The sequence below is a fragment of the Macrobrachium nipponense genome, chromosome 19 (assembly GCF_015104395.2).
Source record: "Macrobrachium nipponense isolate FS-2020 chromosome 19, ASM1510439v2, whole genome shotgun sequence".
Lineage (NCBI taxonomy): Eukaryota > Metazoa > Arthropoda > Malacostraca > Decapoda > Palaemonidae > Macrobrachium > Macrobrachium nipponense.
The window spans coordinates 35,242,213-35,266,011 of NC_061088.1; the positions used below are offsets into that span (position 1 = coordinate 35,242,213).

At 43.9% G+C, this 23,799-nt stretch overlaps 3 protein-coding genes across 8 annotated transcripts in view; 2 read left to right on the top strand and 1 right to left on the bottom strand.

Annotated features, from left to right (window-relative positions):
- The window catches only part of LOC135216124 (alkylated DNA repair protein alkB homolog 8-like), a 267,193-nt gene that overhangs the window by 41,837 nt on the left and 201,557 nt on the right, over window positions 1–23,799 (top strand). The window lies entirely within an intron of this gene.
- Window positions 1–23,799, bottom strand: part of LOC135218970 (uncharacterized) — a 194,560-nt gene that overhangs the window by 23,015 nt on the left and 147,746 nt on the right. The window lies entirely within an intron of this gene.
- Window positions 16,898–23,799, top strand: part of LOC135216100 (SAFB-like transcription modulator) — a 130,128-nt gene continuing 123,226 nt past the window's right edge. For 5 of the 6 annotated variants that reach the window (XM_064251146.1, XM_064251154.1, XM_064251167.1 and 2 more), the window contains exon 1: window positions 16,939–17,142. In XM_064251146.1, coding sequence (XP_064107216.1) covers window positions 16,962–17,142 — 181 coding nt within the window. In that variant the 5' untranslated portion in view covers window positions 16,939–16,961. Of the gene's footprint in view, window positions 17,143–23,799 lie in introns of all 6 variants that reach the window. The other variant, XM_064251139.1, reaches the window with a different exon arrangement.

Genomic DNA, 23,799 nt, shown 5'->3' on the forward strand with positions numbered 1-23,799 from the left:
CGATGATTGAAATACAAACCAAACGGATGTTATCCAATTCGGTTGCACTTAGGGAAAAAAAAAATTGTTTCTCTTTCGGTCGTTCATGGCTGTACACATTCACGCAACGACTACAACAACATTAAAACCATACTTTCATCATTCTCTTTTGCTGTTATTGAACTTATGTAACTAGAAAATGGACATAGTTAGACTATTGTAATTTGGTCTCATAAAATCAGACTATCGTAAGACGAATTATTGTAACTTGAACACTGCAGCTACCTGTACACTGTATAAACCTTATTATATCTTTACATACTCTAGACACCCAAAGGATTAAAGCTAAGCTTTTTTTCACTTTACAGTATTTATAATACTATAATGTACTGTACAGTAAATTCTGTAGTACTATACTGCATAAGTATAATTTTACTTATTGCGCCATTGTGGGATTACGGCGCCTTTGACTGGTCTAGAGTTTCCAAAGGAGGTGTGCAGCGCCCGTAGGCTTTGAAATCGCTTAGCGTCAAAATCACTTAGTGTTGGCGGCCAGGAACAGAACCCCTGCCGCTAACCGTGGCCTGCTTATATCTGAAATCCCAGTGGAGAAGCAGTTGTAATGCCATGTTGGTGAGCAAGATTCCCTCCTCTCACTAAGTACACCTGCCTACACATCTTGATGACCGGATTAAAAGCTGCAGCAATTGAACGACCTTTCACTGAAGTATCGATACACCAGTTTTATATAGTTTTTATTTAGATACCAAAAATAATCTGAGTGTACTCATGAGTATAAAGTACTTGTGTTTGTCTATCAAGGAAAAAGGGCTCATTACCTTAAAAATGTGGTATAAATGAAAAGTTGTCAGTTAACTACTGTGTACATGTCAGTACAGGCGGTCCCCGGGTTACAACGGGTCCGGCTTACGACGTTCCGAGGTTACGACGCTTTTTCTTAAATATTCATTGAAAAATCCGCCCTGGGTTACGACGCTTGTTCCGAGGTTACGACGCTGACGCTTCCGACGCTCCGAGTTTACGACCTTTTAAAAAATTCATACTATGATAAGAATCCTTTATAGTTTAGCACAGTTTCTCTCTCTCTCTCTCTCTCTCTCTCTCTCTCTCTCTCTCTCTCTCTCTCTCTCTCTCTCTCTCTCTCTGTATTTTCCAACAAAAATAATCACTAATTAGTGTATTTTGATGTTTATTTTCATGACTAAATACATTTTTATAATACAAAAATGATTTACTAATTTTCAAATATTAATTTTGATTAATACTGTATTAGTAAGTTTAATAAGTTGAAATATCACAATAAAAATAATAACTCTCTCTCTCTCTCTCTCTCTCTCTCTCTCTCTCTCTCTCTCTCTGCTCTCTCTCTCTCTCTCTCTCTCTCTCTCTCTCTCTCTCTCTACCTACTACAAAGATGTATTTTTTTTGTATGATAAATAAATGATTTACTATTTTCAAATATTAATATTAATTTTTACAGCAATAATATCAATTCATTAAAGAAAATACCATAGTGAATTAGTAAGATTTTAGCTTATATTTAAAAAATTATGGAAGAATGAAGGAAATCCCAGTCTTCTTCAAGTAACTTCCAGTAACCTTTTCCCCGAGATCCAGGTGCTAAAACTGTCAGATATATCAAGTTCTGTGACAGCCAGGAGGGGGAAGAGCTGCAGTGTTGCAATCACATGGTCCTGATATTTCCCCGCTCTCTCTCTCTCTCTCTCTCTCTCTCTCTCTCATCATCTCTCTCTCTCTCTCTCTCTCTCTCTCTCTCTCTCTCATTTACTGAGACTAGAGATTTTTTATGTACTTGTACTATTTGTTTTTAATACTTTCAAATAATAATAATAATAATAAACTGTAATTACAAAATTCATATGTGATAGTATTTTAAAGAAATACAATATGTATTAATCTATCCATGTCACTTTTAATTAAGGTAACTCTCTCTCTCTCTCGCCACAAGAATATAAATAATGTGTCATAGTGGTAACTCCCTCCCTTTCTTTCGCTGGAAGCGTTTATAAGTATTTTTTGAGAGAAACAGAGAGAGTAAACACTCTCTCTCTCTCTCTCTCTCTCTCTCTCTCTCTCTCTCTCTCTCTCTCACCGAGATGAAAGAATTTTATAGGTACTAGTATAAAATGTTTATTGATAATTTCAGTTATTTAATAATATAATAATAAAACTTTCTAATTACAAAATTCATAATGGTCGTATTTTAAAGAGATGAAAATGACCTCCATTTCACTTGTAAGGATAATTCCTCTTTCTTACTGAGATGAGAGAATTTTTATGGTAGATGCACATGTTTATTATATTTCAAATAATAATAATAATAATAATAATAATAATAATAATAGAAGTAGTAATAATACGATAACTAATTTCAAAAGAAAATTCTTCCCTTTGTCTTTTTCTGTATCAATTTCCCCACCTCAACTCCAGTGACACTCGGAGCTTAACAATGCCATACAATGGTCAACGAATTTAATGGTTTTATACATTCAACTCCCTGCCAGATATATACTTAGCTATAGACTCCGTCGTCTCCGACAGAATTTCAAATTTCGCGGCACACGCTACCGGTAGGTCAGGTGATCTACCGCCCTGCCCTGGGTGGCAGGACTAGGAACCATTCCCGTTTTCTAATCAGAATTCTCTGTCGCCGGACCATCATAACATTGTTGTTGGTTCCTCCCGATTGGTTTTCTTTTTTCGCCGGCAATTGATCTTCTTGACCGACTTTTGGTGACGTATCTGGATTGTTGGATTGGCATACGCTTTTGTGGGACTGTTTTGTGGACTTGATTTGGATTTTTCTTTAAATATGTCTGACTCTGGTATGGTTGTGAGAGTTGTGTGAATGTAGGCTGTAAGGTGAGGTTGCCGAAAGCTTCGGTAGACCCTCACACGGTATGCAAGAGGTGCAGGGAGTATGAATGTTCTTTTACTAATACTTGTAAAGAATGTGAGAATTTGAGTGAGAACGAATGGAAGAATCTAACTAATTATTTGAAAAAGTTAGAAAGAGAGAGAGCGAGGAAGGCTTCTCATAGAAGTTTAAGTAGTTCTAGATCTGAACTAATTCCAAGCTTGGGATCTCCCCCAAGGGTAAGTATTGCTACTTCTCCTTCCATTGCAGCCCCTTCTCCTATTGCAGAACCTGTAGATCCAGCGAAAGAAACTTGCAGATCTAAAAGCAGCCTTCAAAATAATGGAAAACAAAAATGGCTGCCATACAAGGTAAGGCTAGTGATTTGTCATTAGACAGTGATATAAGTGTCCCCAGTGTAGTGGAGGGGGCATCTGGGTCGGCTCAGCAACGCTCCTAGGTCTAGACCTCTTCCAAGCTCACATGCCCAGAGGAGAAGGAATGTCGAAAGCCGAAAGGAGGTTTGTGGAGAATCCCCACCGATCAGGTGTCCCTTCGGCGGTTTCTGTGACACCCCAGACTGCCAAGGACAGCTATTGTAAAAGCGTCCTACGTGAGTGTTTCTCGTCGTCGGGCTCTTCATCACCGAGACGTGATTGGAGAGATTCCGATCGATCTCGGCCTCTCAAGAGGAGTTGGAGGGCGCCGACAATTGACTCGAGCCCTGAAAACTTCCCTGAGGAGTCTCCATCGGGAGTTAAGAAGGCGAGAAGAGCCATTCTTACAACCAGAGTGAGAAGGAGGCAGGAGGTGGAGGCTATGGAACTCCTCCCTCCTCCTTCCCCTCCTCCTCCCGAAGAGGATAAAGAGGAAGCTACAAAGAGGTTCATGATGGCGATGCAGGAGCAGGATTTCGTCATTTGTAGGAGTCCTGTCAAAGGAGCCTCCTAGAAGGAAAGACACTTCCCTTCCTATTAAAAGATCCTCCAGACGTATGGAGGTATCTACCTCCAGGATCGATACTCCTACCCGAGGTGAGGTTTCCTGTACGAACCTGGATGAAACAATCAGACGTCTGGCACCGGCCAGGAGTGAGGAGTCACCCAGGAGGCAGGAGCCAAGAGCCAGGAGTGAGGAGTCAACCAGGAGGCAGGAGCCAAGAGCCAAGAGTGTGGAGGCATCTAGGCAAGAGGCAAGAGCCAGGAGGCTAGAGCCAGGAGGCAAGAGCCAAGAGGCAAGAGCCAGGAGGCAAGAGCCAGGAGGCAAGAGCCAGGAGGCAAGAGCCAGGAGGCAAGAGCCAGGAGTCAAGAGGCAGGAGCCAGGAGGCAGGAGTCAAGAGGCAGGAGCCAGGAGTCCGGAGTCCGGAGTCAGGAGGCAGGAGTCCGGAGTCAGGAGGCAGGAGTCAGGAGTCAGGAGGCAGGAGTCAGGAGCCAGGAGGCAGGAGTCAGGAGGCAAGAGTCAAGAGCCAGGAGTCAAGAGTCGGGGACTCGGTCCTGGAGGTTATGACTCTTCGCCAAATGGGAGCTCCTCTCCTTCAGAACATAGGAGGTCTTGGAAGGACTCTTCCTCAAAACTGGGAACGTTCTCCTTCGTCGGATCGAGGGTTAGACGAGTTGTCTGACGACGATCCTCCTGCTAATGAGGGACTTTCTAGTTACAAAGTCTTGGCCTCTTTACTACTACAAGAGTTTGGAGATTCTCTTAGTCCTGCAGCTCCTCCTTCTCCTCGTTCGCTCTTTCGAGCTCAGCTACGGCAAAATCGTCGGCCTTCTTGAAAATGAAGCCTGCGATATCAATGAAGAAGGCACTCCATTCTTTAGATTCTTGGATGGACAAGAAGAAGGAGTTAGGAAAGACGGTATTCTGCATGCCTCCTTCCAGATTGCAGGGGGGAAGAGATTTGGTATTTGGGTATGGGACGGGAGAGACTATGGGTCTTTCTTTACCCGCCTCTGCAGATGCCGACTTTGCCAGTTTAGTGGAGGCCTCTAGACGTCACTCCTTAGGATCGGTCAGAGCGACGTGGAGCACTTCAGAGTTGAACCACTTGCTAAAGGGACTTTTTGTCACTTTAGAGGTGTTCAATTTCTGGATTGGGTCGCTCGGAGTTCTGGCCAACAAATCTAAGGATCCGGAGTTTCTGAAAGAACCCAGAAATCTCCATAGCGTGCTGTCCTGCATGGGACAAGGCAGTACAGGACGGTTCTGGTGAAGTGGCTTCACTTTTCGGTGCTGGTCTCCTAAAAAAAGAGATCAGTGTATGGTTCCCCTTTTATCGAAAGGGGTTTCTCCGAGCCAGAAGACTGCCTTACTGTTCGCCCCACTATCAGATCATCTGTTTCCTTCTCAGTTAGTCAAGGATATATCTCGCTCACTAACTGAGAAGGCGACACAAGACCTACTTACTCAAACGTCCAAGAAAGGGACGACGGTAGTGGCGACGGTTAAGAAGGAACCCTCGTCCTACTCAGCAGCCCTTTCGTGGAGGTGCAACGGCTCGTCCACCTGCCAGAAAGAAGAGCTCTGAAAAGAGAGGAAGGTCTTCATTTAGACCATTCAAGAGATCTAAGTGACTTGTGGCTCCTCCAAGCACCAGTGGGCGCCAGACTCCTGAACTTTGCAGGAGTATGGGAACAAAGGGGAGCCGACCCTTGGTTCAGTGTCGGTCCTGAAGAAGGGATATGTAATCCCCTTCGACGACAAACCGCCCCTAAACATCTACGCCTCGGGAACTGTCAGCGAGGTACAGAGACCCGTTAATGCGAAAGACTCTCTTCAGATGGTGGAGCAAATGTGGGAAAAAGAGGCCATCGAACTGGTACAAGATCCACACTCCCCGGGATTTTACAATCGCCTTTTTCTAGTACAAAGGCATCGGGGGGGCGGGGTGGAGGCCAGTTCTGGGACGTAAGCGCTCTGAATCGCTTCGTACAGAAAAGAAGTTTCGTATGGAAACGTCCGCCTCTGTCATGTCGGCGCTTCGCCCAGGAGATTGGATGGTCTCTCTGGACCTGCAAGACGCCTATTTCCACGTTCCCATTCACCATCAGTCAAAGAAATATCTTCGCTTTGTGATAGGAGACAAGATCTTTCAATTCAGGGCTCTGTGCTTCGGTCTGTCTACAGCCCCACAAGTATTCACAACCTGATGGCGAATGTAGCAAGATGGCTTCACCTAGAGGGGATAAACATCTCCCTCTACTTGGACGACTGGCTGATCAGGGCCAAGTCGACAGAGTCAGTGCTTGGAGGACTTGGAAGTAACAAGAAACATGATAGATTCGCTAGGGTTGCTCGTCAACCTCGAGAAGTCACAACTGATCCCCAGCCAGAACTTGGTCTATCTGGGGATTCAGATGGATTCTCGGGGTTTTCGGGTATATCCTTCGCGAAGAAATAACGCTCGAGGTTTGTCGAGAATCTCGAGCTTCTTAGAGAGAAAAGACAGCTCAGCGAGGGATTACCTGAGCTATTAGGGACTCTGGTCCTCATTGGAAAAGTTCTTCTCGCTAGGGAGACTTCACCTTCGCCCTCTTCAGTTTTTCCTCAAAGAGGTGTGGAACTGGAAGACGGGTCAACTCTCGGACATCTTCCAACTTCCACAAAAAGTAAAAGATCATCTGAGGTGGTGGATCCCTCAGCTTCAAAAGAACGAAGGCTTATCGCTTGCTCTGCTGAACCCAGACCAAGTGTTGTTTACCGACGCTTCGGAGTCGGGATGGGGAGCGACGCTGGGAGCAAGGGAGGGGTGTCAGGCACCTGGACGAAGGAACAGGTGTCCTGGCACATCAATTGCAAGGAACTTGTGGCCATACACCTAGCCTTAAAGTCCTTCGAAAAGATAGTCAGAGACGGGGTAATACAGATCAACTCAGACAACACCACGGCTCTGGCTTACATAAGAAAGCAAGGAGGCACGCACTCGTTCTCCTCTATCAGTTGACAAAACACCTGTTAACCTGGACGGAAGAAAGAGGCTAACTCTCCTCACAAGGTTTGTTCAAGGGATCAAAAATGTGAGAGCGGACAGGACTGAGCAGGAGAAAACCAGGTCCTTCCCACAGAATGGACTCTTCACGAAGAAGTGTGTCGAAGTCTTTGGTCCCTGTGGGGGTGAGACCTCACATAGACCTGTTTTGCGACGTTCCTCTCCAAAAGAATAGAGAACTTTTGCTCTCTAGTAGAGGATCCGAGAGCCTTCACAATAGACGCGTTTCTCATGGATTGGTCGGGTGTGGACGCTTACGCCTTTCCCCGTTCCAAAATCCTGGGGGAAGTGCTCAGGAAGTTTGTAGCTTCGAAGAGCACGAAGTTGATACTCATAGCCCCATTTTGGCCAGCACAGGAATGGTTCACGGAGGTACTGGAGTGGATAGTGGACTTCCCCAGATCACTTCCAAACAGACACGATCTACTCAGACAAACCCCACTTCGAGAGGTTTCATCACAACCTCCAGGTCTCGCTCTGACTGCCTTTCGACTATCGAAAGACTTGTCAGAGCGAGAGGCTTTTCTCGCGAGGCTGCGGGCTCTATCGCTAGAGCCCGCAGAGCTTCGACGAGAAGAGTATACCAGTCGAAGTGGGGAAGTCTTAGGAGGTGGTGTAAAGGTTCAGAAGCTGTCCTCCTCCAGTACCTCTATAGTGAATATTGCCGATTTCCTCCTCTTTCTCCCTGGAGAAAGGAGTCACCACCATCTGTCTCGACAATAAAAAGGATACGAAGCATGCTGTCTTAGGTTTTCAGGAATCGAGGCCTAGACCAATGCTAACGACAAAGATCTACACGATCTAATTAGATCTTTTGAGACGTCGAAAAGCAGCTACTCCTAGAACACCTAGTTGGAATCTAGACGTGGTCCTGAAATTCCTTCATCGGACAAATTCGAACCTTTACATCTGGCGTCCTTCCGAGACGTTACTAGGAAATGCTTGTTCCTAGTGGCTCTCGCTACAGCCAAGAGGACGAGCGAATTACACGCTCTGGATTCCACGTGTGGGGGCTTCAAAGGAGATGCTGCCCATCTGGTTCTTTCAGGACAATGTTTCTGGCAAAGAATGAAAAACCCATCAAAAACCTTGGCCCAGAAGTTTTGAGGTAAAAGGCCTATCTAACCTGGTAGGCAGAGAGATAGAGAGATCTCTCTGTCCATGAGAGCTTCTTTAAATTCTATTTAGAGAGGAAGAGACAGATGGGAGCTGTCAACAAGGTCTTTGGTGTGCAGTGAAGAACCCCAAACGACTCATGTCAAGAACGCCTTGGCTTTCTTTGTGAGAAGCGTTATACGGACGCTCACAAGAACTGCTCGGAGGAATCCTTCGGTCTTCTAAAAGTCAACGAACGCATGAAGTAAGAGCAGTAGGCAACGTCTTTGGCGTTTCCAAAAGAATATGTCTCTGAAGAATATCATCGAGACTACATATTGGAGGTGCAATTCAGTGTTTGCATCTCATTATCTGAAGGACGTGAGAGTGACCTATGAGAAGTGCTTCTGCTAGGTCCTTTTGTATCAGCAGATACAGTACTGGGTCTGGAGCAAAGACTGATCCTTAATTTTGTGTTTTTTATCGTACATAAACCCTCTTGTCAGATATGTGCTTGGTTTTCTAGCAGCAAGCTCACTACTGTCGCACGGGAGCAGAGTGTCATTGCTGGTAGGCGATCAAGGGTATGTATGACTAGTAGGGGAGTACAAAAATTTTTTTTTTTTTGTATATTTTGTAATGAAAGTGTAATTATGTTTCGAGTTTTTTGGTTGTTTGTGAGGAGTTCGGGGATAACTCCTTACAATCTTAGAACTAACATGGATGTTAGGATCAGGTGATCGGGATCGGTTTTGTGCTCCTTGAACAAGGTGTATTGTCATGTAAGTGGAATAGCACCCAATGACAAAGGCCTTTAGGCTCTGCCGAGTAAGTGGATGGATAAGACCCCATTGGCAGACCCACAAGAACTCTTAGCCATAGATCATTATCTCGCTGAGGCTCTTGAGGCTAAGCAGACTACAAGGCAGTAGCCGCGAAGTCTTCAGCCTAATAAGGTAGGAACCAAGGTTTATAAATACCTACAACATATGTTGTTTACCTGTCTATTTCAGTAGTTAGCTGTCTCTTACCCACCACCAATGGGTGCTATCAGCTAAGTAATATCTGGCAGGGAAGTTGAATGTATAAAAATGATATTGTCATGTTACAATAAAGTTTTATACATACTTACCTGACAGATATAATACGATAAATGGCCCGCCCAGCCTCCCCGCAGGAGACAGGTGGAAGAGAAGAATTCTGATTAGAAAACGGGAATGGTTCCTAGTCCTGCCACCCAGGGCAGGGCGGTAGAATCACCTGACCTACCGGTAGCGTGTGCCGCGAAATTTGAAATTCTGTCGGAGACGACGGAAGTCTATAAGCTAAGTATATATCTTGTCAGGTAAGTATGTATAAAACTTTATTGTAACATGACCAATATCATTTTTTATGTAATTTCTCTCTCTCTCTCTCTCTCTCTCTCTCTCTCTCTCTCTCTCTCTCTCTCTCTCTCTCTCTCTCTCTCTCACTGGAGATGAGATCATTTTCATGGACATGTATGTAATAAAGTTTATCATAATATTTTCCAATAATAACCTTACTATTAACTGGTAAAGTACAATTTTGTTGTTCAATGCCACTTTACCTGACAGATATTATATATAGCTGTATTTTCATGAACGTCCGGACGAAAGTTCAAAAAACCTCGCGGCACACGCAGGGGGCGGGCCAGGTGGTAGTACCCATTCCCGCCGCTGGGAGGCGGATATCAGGAACCATTCCCATTTTCTATTCATATTTTTTTCTGTCGCCGGTCGGTAAACATCTGTTTACAGACCTCTGCTCAGGATTTTTTGGAAATTGACTCGCTTTTAAGTATCTGATTGATTTTTTTGGTATTGAATTGGATGTTGAATTGGCATGCGCGATAGTGGACCGTTTTTTAATTTTGGATTGACTTTTCTATATAAGATATGTCTGGATCAAGTGTTGAGTTTCGTTTCAGAGTGTGTGTGAGGGCTGATTGTAAGGTGAGGCTACCGAAAGCATCGGTCGACCCCCACACAGTATGTATGAGTTGTAGGGGGCTTAATTGTTTGATTGATAAATCGGTGCAATGAATGTGAGAAATTGACCGATGATTAGAATGGAGAGAGTATATGAGTCCTATCGCCCTTAAAATTGGAGCGCGATAGGATCAGGAGGTCTTCCTCCAGGAGTGGTTCTTCCAAAGGTAAGGCTAACATCTCTCCTGCATTAACACCTGTAGTGTTTACAACCCCTAAACCTGTGTTGCCTTCGGGCTCTGATTCTGTGTCGGGAGAAGCGAATGCTCTCTCTCTGATTTTGGAGTCTCTTCGCACTCTGGAGACCAAAGTGAAAGCCTTAGAAACTGGCTCGGTGCAAAGTGTGTGATCGTGCCCCAGTGTTGTGGAGGGGGCGTCAGATCGGCCCCATAATGCCTCTAGGCCTAGACCTCTATCAGACTCCCAAGACTGAAGGGAGTAGGTATGTCGAAAGCCGCAAGAGGGTTACGGGGGCTTCCCACCGATCTGGCGTCCCTTCGGCAGGCCCTGTAGCAAAGACCCAGGCTGCCAAGGACCGTGCACGAGCGCGCGTCCTGAAAGAGTGCTTTTCGTCCTCCGAAGCGTCCTCCCCGCGCAAGGGGTGGAGCGCTCGGAGAGACTCTCGTCCTTTGAAAAGGACGTTTCGTGCGGAGGACGCTTCACGTCCTCTTTCGCCGCTTTCGTCGGAGGACGCGTATGACGTTTTTCCGCCTCAGAAGAGAGGTAGGATCTCCTCCGATGAGGACGCTAGGTTGCGTGCACAGGCGCGTATACCTGAGAAGCAGGTAGCTGTACCTGTGAGAAGGAAGGAGGCGTCCCCTCGCCCCTCGTCTTCTCACAGGATCAGTCCTGCTTCCTCTGTTCATTCTTCCCCAACGAAGAACATTCTTTTGTCCCTTCAGGACCAGCTATCCTCGCTTATGGCTCAGAGGACTCGCCCAGCAGCAGTCGAGCCTAAGCGGAGGAAGGACCTTAGACTGCCTGTCAAGAGGACTAAGCAGTCTCCTTCTCCTTCGGCGATTCACCGATCTCGTTCGTCCTCTAGAAGGACGTTACGTCAGGACGCTTTTGAGGAGGACGCTCTGTACGAGGACGTTCGGCAGGACGCTTGTCAAGACGCTCGTCAGGACGCTTGGCAGGACGCTAGGCAGGACGTTCGTCAGGACGCTTGGCAGGACGCTAGGCAGGACGTTCGTCAGGACGCTCGGCAGGACGCTCGGCAGGACGCTCGGCAGGAAGCTCGCCAGGACGTTCAGGCCGCCTTTCAAGGCGTTTTTAGGGATTCTGACCAAGAAGTCGTACCCCCAGACGCTAGTTTACGCGCACAGGTACGTATGCCAGCGAAGAAGAAATGTAAGGACGCTTCTCGGGCAGGTGAGACTGCTGCGGAAGGCGCTGAGGACGCTCGTCCTCCTCAGGACGCTCTACCTTCATCGAGCAGTAAGCGTCATAAAGAAGACAGCCGAAATAAGGCTGCCTCTAGCAAGGATAGGGGTCCTTTGATCAAGCCAAGACCTGACATTAGGACGCCCTCTCCTGACAGACGGTCTCCTCTTCCGTTTAGAGAAGAAGGAGAGCTAAGTAGTTCGGCTGAATCGGTTGAAGAGGAACCTGCTGCAGCCCCGTCTATCTCGGACTATAAAGTCCTCGTACGACTCTTGCGTTCTTCTTTTGAAGACAAATTTCAGCCCGCAGCTCCCAAGTCTCCTCCTTCGCAGTTTTCTTCATCTAAAACTGGAAAAACCCCGGAGTTTGTAGAGATGAAAACTTCTCTCTCAACGAAACGTGCTTTTAAAAAGCTCCAGGATTGGATGGTACGAAGGAGAGACCAAGGCAAGACGACCTTCGCCTTGCCTTCCTCCAAACTAGACTTAGTGGAAAAGGGGGCATTTGGTATAGAACCAAAGATGAAGTGGGAGTTCGTATCCCTTCTTCGGCTCAAGGAGATTTCTCCAGCCTAGTGGATTTGCAGAGGAGGTCGCTTTTACCCTCTGCTAAGGTAACCTGGACCGCGTCGGAGACTGACCATCTCCATTTGAAGGGTCTGCTCAGGACGCTGGAAGTCTTCAACTTCCTTGACTGGTGTTTGGAGTTCTGGATCTGCAAGCGAGAAGCCCAGAATCTCTCAGTCTGGGGGAGCTGTCCAGCGTGTTAGCATGTATGGACAAAGCCGTCAGGGATGGTTCGGAGGAGCTCGTATCTCATTTTGGAACGGCTTTATTAAAAAGAGAGCTTTGCTGTGCAACTTCACAGCTCGTTCGGTGACTCCAGCTCAGAAAGCGGATTTGCTGTTTTCGCCTCTTCGAACCATCTCTTCCCCCAGACTTTGGTAAAGGACCTGACGAACAGCTTACAAGAGAAGGCAACTCAGGACCTTTTGGCCCAGTCTACAAGACAGTCAGCCGTACCTTCAACCTCTTCAGCTGCGGTTCGACCGCCGAAGAAAGTAAAGCCCTTTCGTGGGGCTCCCCCTCGAGAGCAGCTCCTCGAGGGAGAGGGTTTTCACGAGGAAGAGCTTCCTTTAAGCCAAAGCCTTCCAAGTGAGAAGCATGTCCTTCAGACACCAGTCGGAGCCAGACTGAAGTTTTTTGCGGGGACGTGGAGAGAGAGAGACACGGACTCTTGGTCCCTCAAGATCGTGGAGCAGGGGTACAAGATCCCCTTTTTAGATCTTTCCTCCTCTTTCTACGACTCCCAGAGACCTTTCTCCATCCTATCAGGGAGAAAAGAAGAAAGTATTGTTCGATCTCCTTCAGCAGATGATCGACAAAAGAGCGGTGGAACAAGTCGCGGACCTGGGGTCTCCAGGTTTTTACAACAGAATCTTCCTAGTACCGAAGGCAGTCGTCAGGTTGGCGTCCAGTTCTAGATGTAAGCAGGCTCAATCTTTTCGTGGAAAAGAACAAATTCACGATGGAGACTCCTCATTCTGTTCAGGGAGCGTTGAACCGACGGGCGAACCTGGATGGTATCCTTAGACTTGCAGGACGCGTACTTTCACATCCCGATCCACCCTCTTTCAAGAAAGTATCTAAGGTTTGTCTTAGACAACAAAGTATGGCAGTTCAGAGCTATGTGCTTCGGACTGACCACGGCTCCGATGGTGTTCACAGTAGTAATGAAGAACGTAGCGAGGTGGCTACACTCTTCGGGAATAAGAGTTTCCCTGTACCTCGACGACTGGCTGATCAGAGCGTCGTCGAGAGAGAAGTGTCTGAAGGACTTGCAGTTCACTTTAGCCTTAGCGAAGTCCCTGTGACTTCTGGTCAACCTTGAAAAGTCGCATCTGACCCCAAACACAGTCCATCGTGTATCTGGGGATTCAGATGGATTCAGTGGCTTTTCGAGCGTTTCCGTCCCAGGAACGTCAGCGGCTAGGCTTAGAAAAAGATCCCAGCCTTTCTAAGGAAAGAGACTTGCTCGGCGAGGGAATGGATGAGTCTGCTGGGGACCATTTCCTCGCTAGAAAGGTTTGTTTCCTTGGGAAGACTGCACATCAGGTCCTCTCCAATTTTTCCTGCGGACGAGTGGAAGGCCAAGGACGATCTCAATGCCATATTGAGAATATCGCTTCCAATCAAGAACCACCTAAGATGGTGGTTGGACCCTCAGAAGCTTCAAGATGGGCGTGTCCCTAATTCTTCTGAGCCCGACCTAGTGTTGTTTTCAGACGCTTCCATCACAGGATGGGGAGCAAACACTAGGGGGGAAGGAAGTGTCAGGCTCCTGGAGAGGGGAACAGGTAGCCTGGCATATAAATGTCAAAGAACTGGCAGCAGTTTTTCTGTCCCTGCAGTTCTTCGAAAGAGTTTGGAGAACAAGATTGTTCAGATAAACTCGGACAATACCACAGCACTCGCTTATTTAAAAAACCAGGGAGGAACACACTCCAGAACGTTGTTTTCCCTAGCGAGAGAGATTCTGCTGTGGCAAAGAGAAAAAAGGTGACTATCCTGACGAGATTCATTGCAGGAGTGCAAAAACGTCAGGGGCAGACCTTCTCAGTCGTCGGGACCAAGTCCTACCGACGGAATGGACCTTGAACGAAGACGTTTGTCGAGACCTGTGGACGTTGTGGGGACGTCCACTGGTCGACTTATTCGCAACGTCAAGGACCAAGAGACTTCCTCTTTACTGCTCCCCGGTCCTGGATCCAGAAGCAATCGCGGTAGACGCTTTGCTTTGGAATTGGACGGGCCTAGACTTATACGCCTTCCCACCATTCAAGATTCTGGGGGAAGTCATGAGGAAGTTTGCGGCCTCGGAAGGGACGAGGTTAACCCTGATCGCTCTGATGTGGCCAGCGAGAGAATGGTTCACAGAGGTCATGTCTTTCCTTGTAGACTTTCCAAAAGGACATTGCCCTGGAGGAAAGATCTACTCAAACAGCCTCACTTCGAAAGGTTTCACCAAAACCTCTCCGCTCTGGGTCTGACTGCGTTCAGACTATCGAAAAGTTGGCCAGAGCGAGAGGTTTTTCGAAAGCAGCTGCGAGAGCAATCGCACATGCGAGACGTGCTTCCACAAGAGCTGTTTACCAATCGAAGTGGGCTTCCTTCAGGGCATGGTGTAAAAAGGAGGGAGTTTCCTCTTCCTCGACCTCTGTGAACCAGATAGCTGATTTTCTGCTCTTTCTCAGGAATGTGCAGAAATTAGCGGTCCTACCATCAAGGGATATAAAAGCATGTTGTCAGCGGTTTTTAGGCACAGAGGCCTCGACCTGTCTGACAACAAGGATATTCATGACCTTTTAAAGTCTTTCGAGACCTCGAAGGTTCCTCAAATGAGACCTCCATCATGGAACCTGGATGTAGTCCTTAAATTCCTTATGTTGAGCACTTTCGAACCGCTTCAGGCAGCGTCTCTTCGAAACCTGACAAGGAAGGCTCTTTTCCTAACTTCTCTTGCGACGGCTAAGAGAGTTAGTGAAATTCAAGCGTTTAGCAAGTTAATGGGATTCAAAGGGGACAATGCTGTCTGCTCGTTGAACCCAACTTTCTTGGCGAAGAATGAAAATCCTTCGAACCCTTGGCCGAAGACTTTCGAGATCAAGGGTATGTCAAGTCTGGTGGGCCAAGAACCAGAGAGAGTCCTGTGCCCGGTCAGGGCTCTCAAGTTCTACGTGCATAGAACGAAAGAGGTAAGAGGTCCCTCAGGTAACCTCTGGTGCTCTGTGAAGAGACCAGAGTTACCTTTATCGAAGAATGCTGTTGCTTTCTTTCTAAGGGACACCATTCGGGAGGCTCATTCATCTTTCCAGAAGAAGACTGATTTGAGCCTCTTCCGAGTAAAGCGCACGAAGTACGAGCCGTCGCTACATCTCTTGCCTTCCAAAAGAACATGTCAATCAAGGACATCCTTGATTGCACCTTTTGGAGGAGTAACTCCGTCTTCGCCTCACATTACCTAAGGGATGTGAGAACGATTTATGACGATTGTAATGCACTGGGGTCCATACGTTTCTGCGGACACAGTATTGGGGTCCGGAAGTAGCTCTTTCCCTATCCCTTAGTTAGGTTTAGGTTGGTTGTTGTGTTTTTAGGTTGTGGTGAGTCTTATGTGAAGATCTCCATCCTTTAGTAGTTTTAAGGGGTTTTTGTGAATAGTTGGTCAGGTGGTGGTCAGTTGCTTCGTTGCCCTCATTTGTATGGCCTCGATGGTCTTGTCACGCTGAGGTCTCGCACCCGTTGACAGATCATCCAGAGCGCACCAGCACTACAGGTCTCCACCTGGCTGGCAACTCTGTGATTAAGCAAAAGCAGCCTTACGTTGACAGTAATCACATAGTCTACTTTGCAAACAGGTAAGGACCAAGATGTATATCATCTACTTAATTTAAGTTTCCTAAAAAATCCTATTCTGTCTCTTCCCACCATCCGAAGGTGGGATTCAGCTATATATATATCTGTCAGGTAAGTGGCATGAACAAAATGTTATTGTTATTATACAATTAAGTTTGTTCATACTTACCTGGCAGATATATATAAATAAAAGTGCCCGCCCTCCTCCCCTCAGGAGACAGAGACATTAATAAAAATATGAATAGAAAATGGGAATGGTTCCTGATATCCGCCTCCCAGCGGCGGGAATGGGTACTACCACCTGGCCGCCCACTGCGTGTGCCGCGAGTTTTGAAATTTCTGTCGGACGTCAGAAAATACAGCTATATATATCTGCCAGGTAAGTATGAACAAACTTAATTGTATAATAACAATAACATATTCATATCTTGAGTATTTTAAATACAATAATCATTCCATTTCTCTCTTTTAAATACTGTAAGGACAACTCTCTCTCTCTCTCTCTCCACAAGATAATTGTCATACATTTCGTGTTTCTATTTCTTCCTTTTATCTCTCTCGCTCTCAGCAAAAGAGTTGATAGACAGACAAACATAATTGCACAGTCCTCTCTTTCTCTCTTCTCTGGAGAAATATATGTATTTATGGGAGGGGGAAAAAGTTGCCTACAGACGTTCATTTCAATCTATTGAAACGTAAGGAGTTATTTTCTCTCTCCTCTCTCTCTCTCTCTCTCTCTCTCTCTCTCTCTCTCTCTCTCTCTCTCTCTCTCTCTCTCTCTCTCTCTCTCTCATGTATTTTAATGAAAATATACACTAATTTGTGAATACACAGTGTTGCACATGAAAAAAGTAAATTAGTGATAATTTTAGAGATACAGCCCTAAGAAAAATTGTAAATTAGTGAAATTTTCCCTGTGGACATGTTTTCAAGAACGTCGTTCCGGCTTACGACGATTTTCGGGTTACGACGCGTCTTAAGAACGGAACCCCCGTCGTAACCCGGGGACTGCCTGTACTTATTATATTCATGAGCCTAATCTTGGCCTAGTGCTAAAATTTTAAATTTTCCAAAGCATACTTTGTGTAGTATTTTACTCCATAATTATTCACATAAAAACATTTGTCACCAGAAGTTGCATATGACACAAGTATATACAGTATTAATTCTGCACATATCTTTCAGAGTCAATGAACAAGTCAGATGTTGAGAACCATTTAAATGGGGAAAAAGAAGATCAAGAGGAGGTAGATGAAGAGGAGGATGAAGAGGAGGAAGAATGTCCGAGTGCTGATGATACAGAGAAAGATGCTAGAAAAGGCGAACAAGAGGAGGAATTAAAAGAAGACAACACAAACATTAAAACTGAAGGTAAGTTATTAATTGCTTATGCAAGGCACATGTTGATTGATGTGTAATAATGACACTTACGTGTATGGCACTCATCGTCTTGATTGCTATTTTGGGCCATGTTAGTTGAACGATTTTTGCAGGAAAACATTTAGGTTGCTTGAATGGGCCTTAAATGACAAAATCCAGACCTCAGGTCAATGTGGGAATGGAATAAGAGTCCCTGAAAGATTCCTTGAGGGAAGGTGCTCCAGCTCCCAGTCCAAGTACTTCATACATATTTGTCCAGACACACATGCTTATGCAAAGCATGAGTTGATTAATGTGCAATAGTGACACTGGTAATCGTATGGCACTAATTGTGATAATTACTATTTTGGCCCAAGCTAGTAGAATGATTTTTGCAGGAAAACATTCAGGTTGCTTGAATGGGCCATAAATGACAACACCCAGACCTCAGCTCAATGTGGGAGTGGAATAGTAGGCCCTGTAAGATTCCTGGAGGGAAGGTGCTCCAGCTCCCTCTCCAAGTACATTTTACACAAATTTGTCCAGACATGCATGCTGAGGGAATGGTGCTGTTTTTGGTTCTTGTCTCCTGCTATTATATATAATGTTGGGTTTAATTGTAATTTTTATATTAGTAACTAACCAAGTAAATACTTAGCCAACGATTATACTCCCACCACATCCTAAATTAAGAATTTGGCCTCAATGTGGCTGTTGCCAAGAGGGCGGGGGGATGGCAGGCCTCGTCCACTGCAATAGGAGCAGGCAAGCAACAGTATCTGTACGGTTTGCTGCGTCATTATTATTTAAAACCACGCGACCAACAGCACATTCTCAGCGCTCCTGAATAATGATTTGCCAGTTGTGCTTACTGAAGTCAGTGACATACTAACCTTAGTGTTCTTGAGCTGTTGCCTGTTTTGATTTGCTTTTCACAGTTAGCTCCTTTCATTTAGTTAGCTTTGTTGGATTCTAGCTCTTCCAGTCTTCGTTATTGTCTCGAAGGCTAGAAGACTAGATTACTAATCTTTGTTATGGTGCACATGCCGTGTACATTGAGTATAGGAGTCATGTATGTTCGAGGGAGGTTATTTGTCCTGAATTCTAGTACTATTGGGATGATAGTACAGTGGTACCTTGAGATACAAAAGGCTCAACTTACGAAAAACTCGAGATACGAAAGGAAATACAACAAATTTTATGGCTCTACATATGAAAATTGTTCAAGATACGATAGGTTGTTGCTGTAAAGTCCGAGATTTGCCCGGACCACCGAAAACAATTTTGAAACTCGTGCGCCGCCAACTGAGTAGACTCGCCACCATCCTCCCGCTCTCCCATTGGTTCCTGATGCTAGTCACCGCCATGAGATCCTCTCCTATTGGTCAGCATCCCTCCCATCATGCGTCTACATAGCGGCGTGCTTTTTCGGCCACTCGGTAGCAGCATCGTTTCTATACGCACGCGGTATTCGTTCGTTCTATTTCGTTTATTAACGTAAATTAGTTTGTGATTTAGTTGTAGTATACTTTATCGTGTTGTGTGAGAACTTTACTACATACGTATACATACTACATAACATAATTACGTACAGTATATACATAGTCATGGGTCCCAAGAAACTTGAAATTCACGGAAAGAAGAGGATGCTCTCTTTAGAGACGAAGATGGAGATTATCAAGAAGTATGAAGCTGGTATGTGATTGAGTGTGATCGCCAAGGAATACGGACGAAATCCATCGACAATAGGCACCATCCTTAAGCAGAAGGATGCCATCAAAGCAGCTACACCTTCCAAGGGCGTCACTATTTTGTCCAGCAAGAGGACCCACATGCACGATGAGATAGAAAGGCTTCTTCTTGTCTGGATAAAAGACAAAGAAATCGCTGGCGATACGATAACGGAGACAGCAATCTGCCACAAGGCCAGCGCTATTTTTGGCGATTTGATTGCCCAGGCCGAAGACGACGGAGAAGGGACATCAACGCCTACCCCAGACTTCAAGGCTTCACATGGCTGGTTCGAGAAATTCCGTAAACGGACTGGCATCCATTTGGTGGTGCGGCATGGGGAGGCGGCCAGCTCGGACACGAAAGCGGCCGAAGCTTTTAAAAAGATGTTCGACGAGATGATGATCAAGGAAGGCTACAGTTCTCAGCAAGTCTTCAACTGTGATGAGATTGGCTTTCTTTGGAAAAAAATGCCTCATCGGACATACATCACGGAGGAAGAGAAGAAGCTACCCAGGCATAAGCCTATGAAAGACAGGCTTACGCTCGCACTTTGTTCCAACACCAGTGGGGATTACAAGGTGAAGCCCCTACTTGTCTATCATTCCGAGACTCCTCAGGCCTTCAAGGCCCACAAAGTGCTTAAGGAGAAGCTTCCAGTGATGTGGAGGGCTAATGCGAAAGCCTGGGTAACGAGGCTTTTGTTCACTGAGTGGGTAAATCTGTGTTTCGGCCCGACAGTGAAGAAATTCTTGGAAGAGATGAGCCTCCCTCTGAAATGCCTGCTGGTGTTGGACAATGCCCCTGCTCACCCTCCTGGCCTCAAAGAAGATATCCTAGCGGAGTATTCCTTCATCAAGGTTCTTTATCTTCCGCCTAACACCACCCCTCTCCTCCAGCCCATGGACCAGCAAGTGATATTGAACTTCAAGAAGCTGTATACGAAACATCTTTTCAAGAGATGTTTCGACATCACCGATACCACAAACCTCACCTTGCGTGAATTTTGGAAGGAGCATTTCGATATCATAATATGCATTCGACTCATCGACCAAGCTTGGCAGGAGGTTTCGAGGGGAACCTTGAATTCCTCGTGGATGAAACTCTGGCCTGATGCTGTATCCACCTGAGATTTCAAGGGATTCGACGTGGGCGAAGCTGGTGCTGCAGATTCAGGAACAGTTGACAATCCTGAAACTGTTTCGCAACCAGATCTTGACGAGATTGTTGCACTCAGCAAGTCCATGGGGCTGGTCGTCGACGAGGACGACATCAATGACCTTATCGAGGAGCACCAAGAGGAGCTTACGACGGATGACCTGAAGGAGTTGGAGGCCATGCAACATAACGTTGTTCAAGAGGAGTTCTCTAGCAGCGGTGAGGAGGACGACAAGGACTCTATGACAACGGCAGAAATTAAGGATGCTCTAGCTGCTTTTCATAAGGTGCAATCATATGTAGAAAAGAGACACCCCGAAAAGGCTTACACAGGTCGTATGCTTGCACAGTACGATTACGTTTGCCTGAGTCGTTTCAGGAACATTGTCAAAAGTAGGCAGATGCAATCTTCCTTGGATAGTTATTTTTTAAAGAAGCATTTAGTAGGAATAGTAAGCAAAAAGGAAGAACCAAGTGATACTAAAAAACAAAGTTGAAAGTGGTGAAGAAGTTGAAATTTTGTTTAAAAAAAAAGTATAAAAAAGAAAAAAAACAAAAAGAAAAAAGAAAAAAATTTTAATTTTAGTTTTTTGTAAAGTTAAGTGTTACAGCTTTGTTAATGTGTTTGTGTTTCGTAAAGTTTAGTTTATTTTTTCTTAGATTTTTTTGTGTGTTTCGTAAAGTTAAGTGTACGTACGTATCTGCCGTTTGTCCTCCTCCTCCTCTGTCGCCACTTTTGGAGATAGCCTCACTCGAAAGGTAAGTTTCCACATTTTACTAAATACGTACGTATGTACGTACAGTATTTCTTGTATACCATGTACACTAATAAACTTTATTTACAGGTATATTAGCATTACGTATTAACCCTCTTACGCCGAAGCCCTAAAAACCAAAACATCTTCCGTATGCTGAGGCGGGTTTGGAGTGAGCGCGGAAGCGGAAAAAATAATTTTTTCCAAAAATCACACCGCGCCTAGTTTTCAAGATTAAGAGTTTTTTTTTTTTTTTTTTTTTTTTTTTTTTTTTTTTTTTTTTTTTTTTTTTTTTTTTTTTTTTTTTTTTTTTTTTTTTTTTTTTTTTTTTTTTTTTTTTTGCCTGAAGTTTATTTTATTTTTTTTTTATTTGGTTTTCCTGAAGTTTAGTATGCAACCATCAGAAATGAAAAAAAAAAATCATATATAAATAATGCGATATATAGTAGCGACAAAAAAAAAATTAATACATAATTGTATTCAAATCGAGCTGTGCGAAAAACGGTTAAAGCTAACGAGTTACTTTTTTATCGTTGTATTTTACACTAAATTGCAATCATTTTGATATATAACACATTGTAAGATGATCAAAGCAAAAAAAAAAAACTATCACAAAATGATGCATGAATTCGTAACGCGCAGACGTAAAAAAATGTTTTTCTCAAAAATTCACCATAAATCTAAATATTGTTCTAGAGACTTGCAATTTGTTTCAAAATGAAGACAAATGATTGAATATTACGATACTGTAAGAGTTTTAGCTTAGAATTGCAGTTTTTTACCATTTTGGACAAGTTAAAGTTGACCGAATGTCAAAATTTTTATATATATATTTTTTTATATGCAAATATTGCAAAAATGAGAAAAGCTACAACATCAAATATTTTTGTTTGTATTTTTCACTAATTTGCGTACATTTTCATATATGAAACTATAAAACGCCTAATATGAAAAGGAGCAAATATTAGGAGAATGCGACGTACGCATTTCGGAGATTTGCGGCCGCAAATCTGCGCGCGGAGGGAAAGAAAGTTTTTTTTTTTAAATTCACCATAAATCTAAATATTGTGCTAGACACTTCAAATTTGTTTCAAAATGAAGATAAATGACTGTATATTACTAGTTTGTAAGAGTTTTAGCATACAATTGCATTTTTCGACTATTTTGGTTGAGTCAAATTTGACCAAACGTCGTTTTTTTTCTATTTATCTTGATTTATATGCAAATATTTCGAAAAAGAGAAAAGATACAGCCTTCAATAATTTTTTTTTTGTATTCTACATGAAATTGCGCACATTTTCAAATAAACTTTATGTAACGGCTGCTTTTAAATGGTGCAAACATTTAGACAATCGCAAGAAAAAATTTCTGATTTTTTTCGGAAGAGTTACCGCGCGGATGTAAGGAAAACGTTTTTTTTTTTTTTTTTTTTTTTTTTCATAAATTCACCATAAATCAAAATATTGTGCTAGAGACTTCCAATTTGTTGCAAAATGAAGGTAAATTATGGAATATTACTAGAATATAAGAGTTTTAGCTTACAATTGCGTTTTTCGACCATTTCGGTAGAGTCAAAGTTGACTGAAGGTTGAAATTTTTGCACTTATCGTTATTTATATGAAAATATTTCAAAACTGATAAAAGCTACAACCAAGGGTTGTTTTTAGTTGTATTGTGCATGAAATAGCGCACATTTCCATATATAAAACTTTATGTAACTGCAAATTTAAAATGGTGCAAACATTAGGACAATCGCACAAAAAAAAATTTATCGGATGAGTTACCGCGCGGACGTAAGGAAAAAGGTTTTTCATAAATTCACCATAAATTGAAATATTGTGCTAGAGACGTCCAATTTGTTGCAAAATGAAGGCAAATGATTGAATATTACTAGAATATAAGAGTTTTAGCTTACAATTTCGTTTTTTGATCATTTCGGTAGAGTCAAAGTTGACCGAAGGTTGAAAATTTGGCACTTACCGTTATTTATATGAAAATATTTCAAAACTGATAATAGCTACAATCATGAGTATTTTTTTTTTGTATTCTACATAAAATTGCGCTCATTTTAATATATAATGCTTCATGTAACGGATAATTTAAAACGGTGCAAAAATTATGTCAAAGTGACGAAATAATTTTTGAGATGTGTCACTGATACTTTTTGTGCAATAAAAAAAATTCGCGCTTGCGCGCCTGCGTAACAATTGTAAACAAAACAACGCTTTGATCCATGAACTCCCAGCATCCCTGAAGGCGTGTGATTCAAAAGTTTTTGGCTGGTAGGCCTTCAAGTATTTTTCCACGAATTTAAAAAAGAACTTTTTTGAGTCTTCGTATAATACTTCCAATCAGCATACGGGAGACATTTTGACTCGACGTTTAATACGTCCAATCGGCGTAAGAGGGTTAAGTTAGGTATGGAATTGTCCAAATTGTTGTAGTATTTCATTGTTTATAGGTCAATTTAGCTTTATTATGAAATTTACTGGGGTGTTTTTGAAGGGCTTGGAACAGATTAGCCATTTTACATGTAAAATGCGGTCAAAGATACGAAAAGCTCATGATACGAAGGCCGCCTCGGAACGGATTAATTTCGTATCTCGAGGTACTACTGTAGATGGAAGATGTTTGAGTCTCCATAATAACTTGAGAAGAATAGGCTTAGGAAGATTGGCTCTCGGGCCAAAAGTAGGGCTTCTTTGAGTAGACATGCTTCTCCTTAGCCTAAGACAGACTCCAGTCTGGCTCTTCCCTTTACCCGTGACGTAATTTCTCCTATCCTCTGATCTATTCCTCCACATACTTCCGTGCTCAGCTCCCATGCTTCTGACTCCAATACCATTTCCAGTCTTGTGGTGAGATTAATTCTAAGTTTAAGAAGATTAATTCAGTTATAAGTTCAGTGCAGGAACAAAGTGATAAAGTGCCAGGGGAGGAGGTAGTTTCCTATCATGTCAGTTTTCCTAGACGATGGTCACTGTTCTGCTCTCCTGCACCTTGGAGAAGACATACCAGAAGTCCA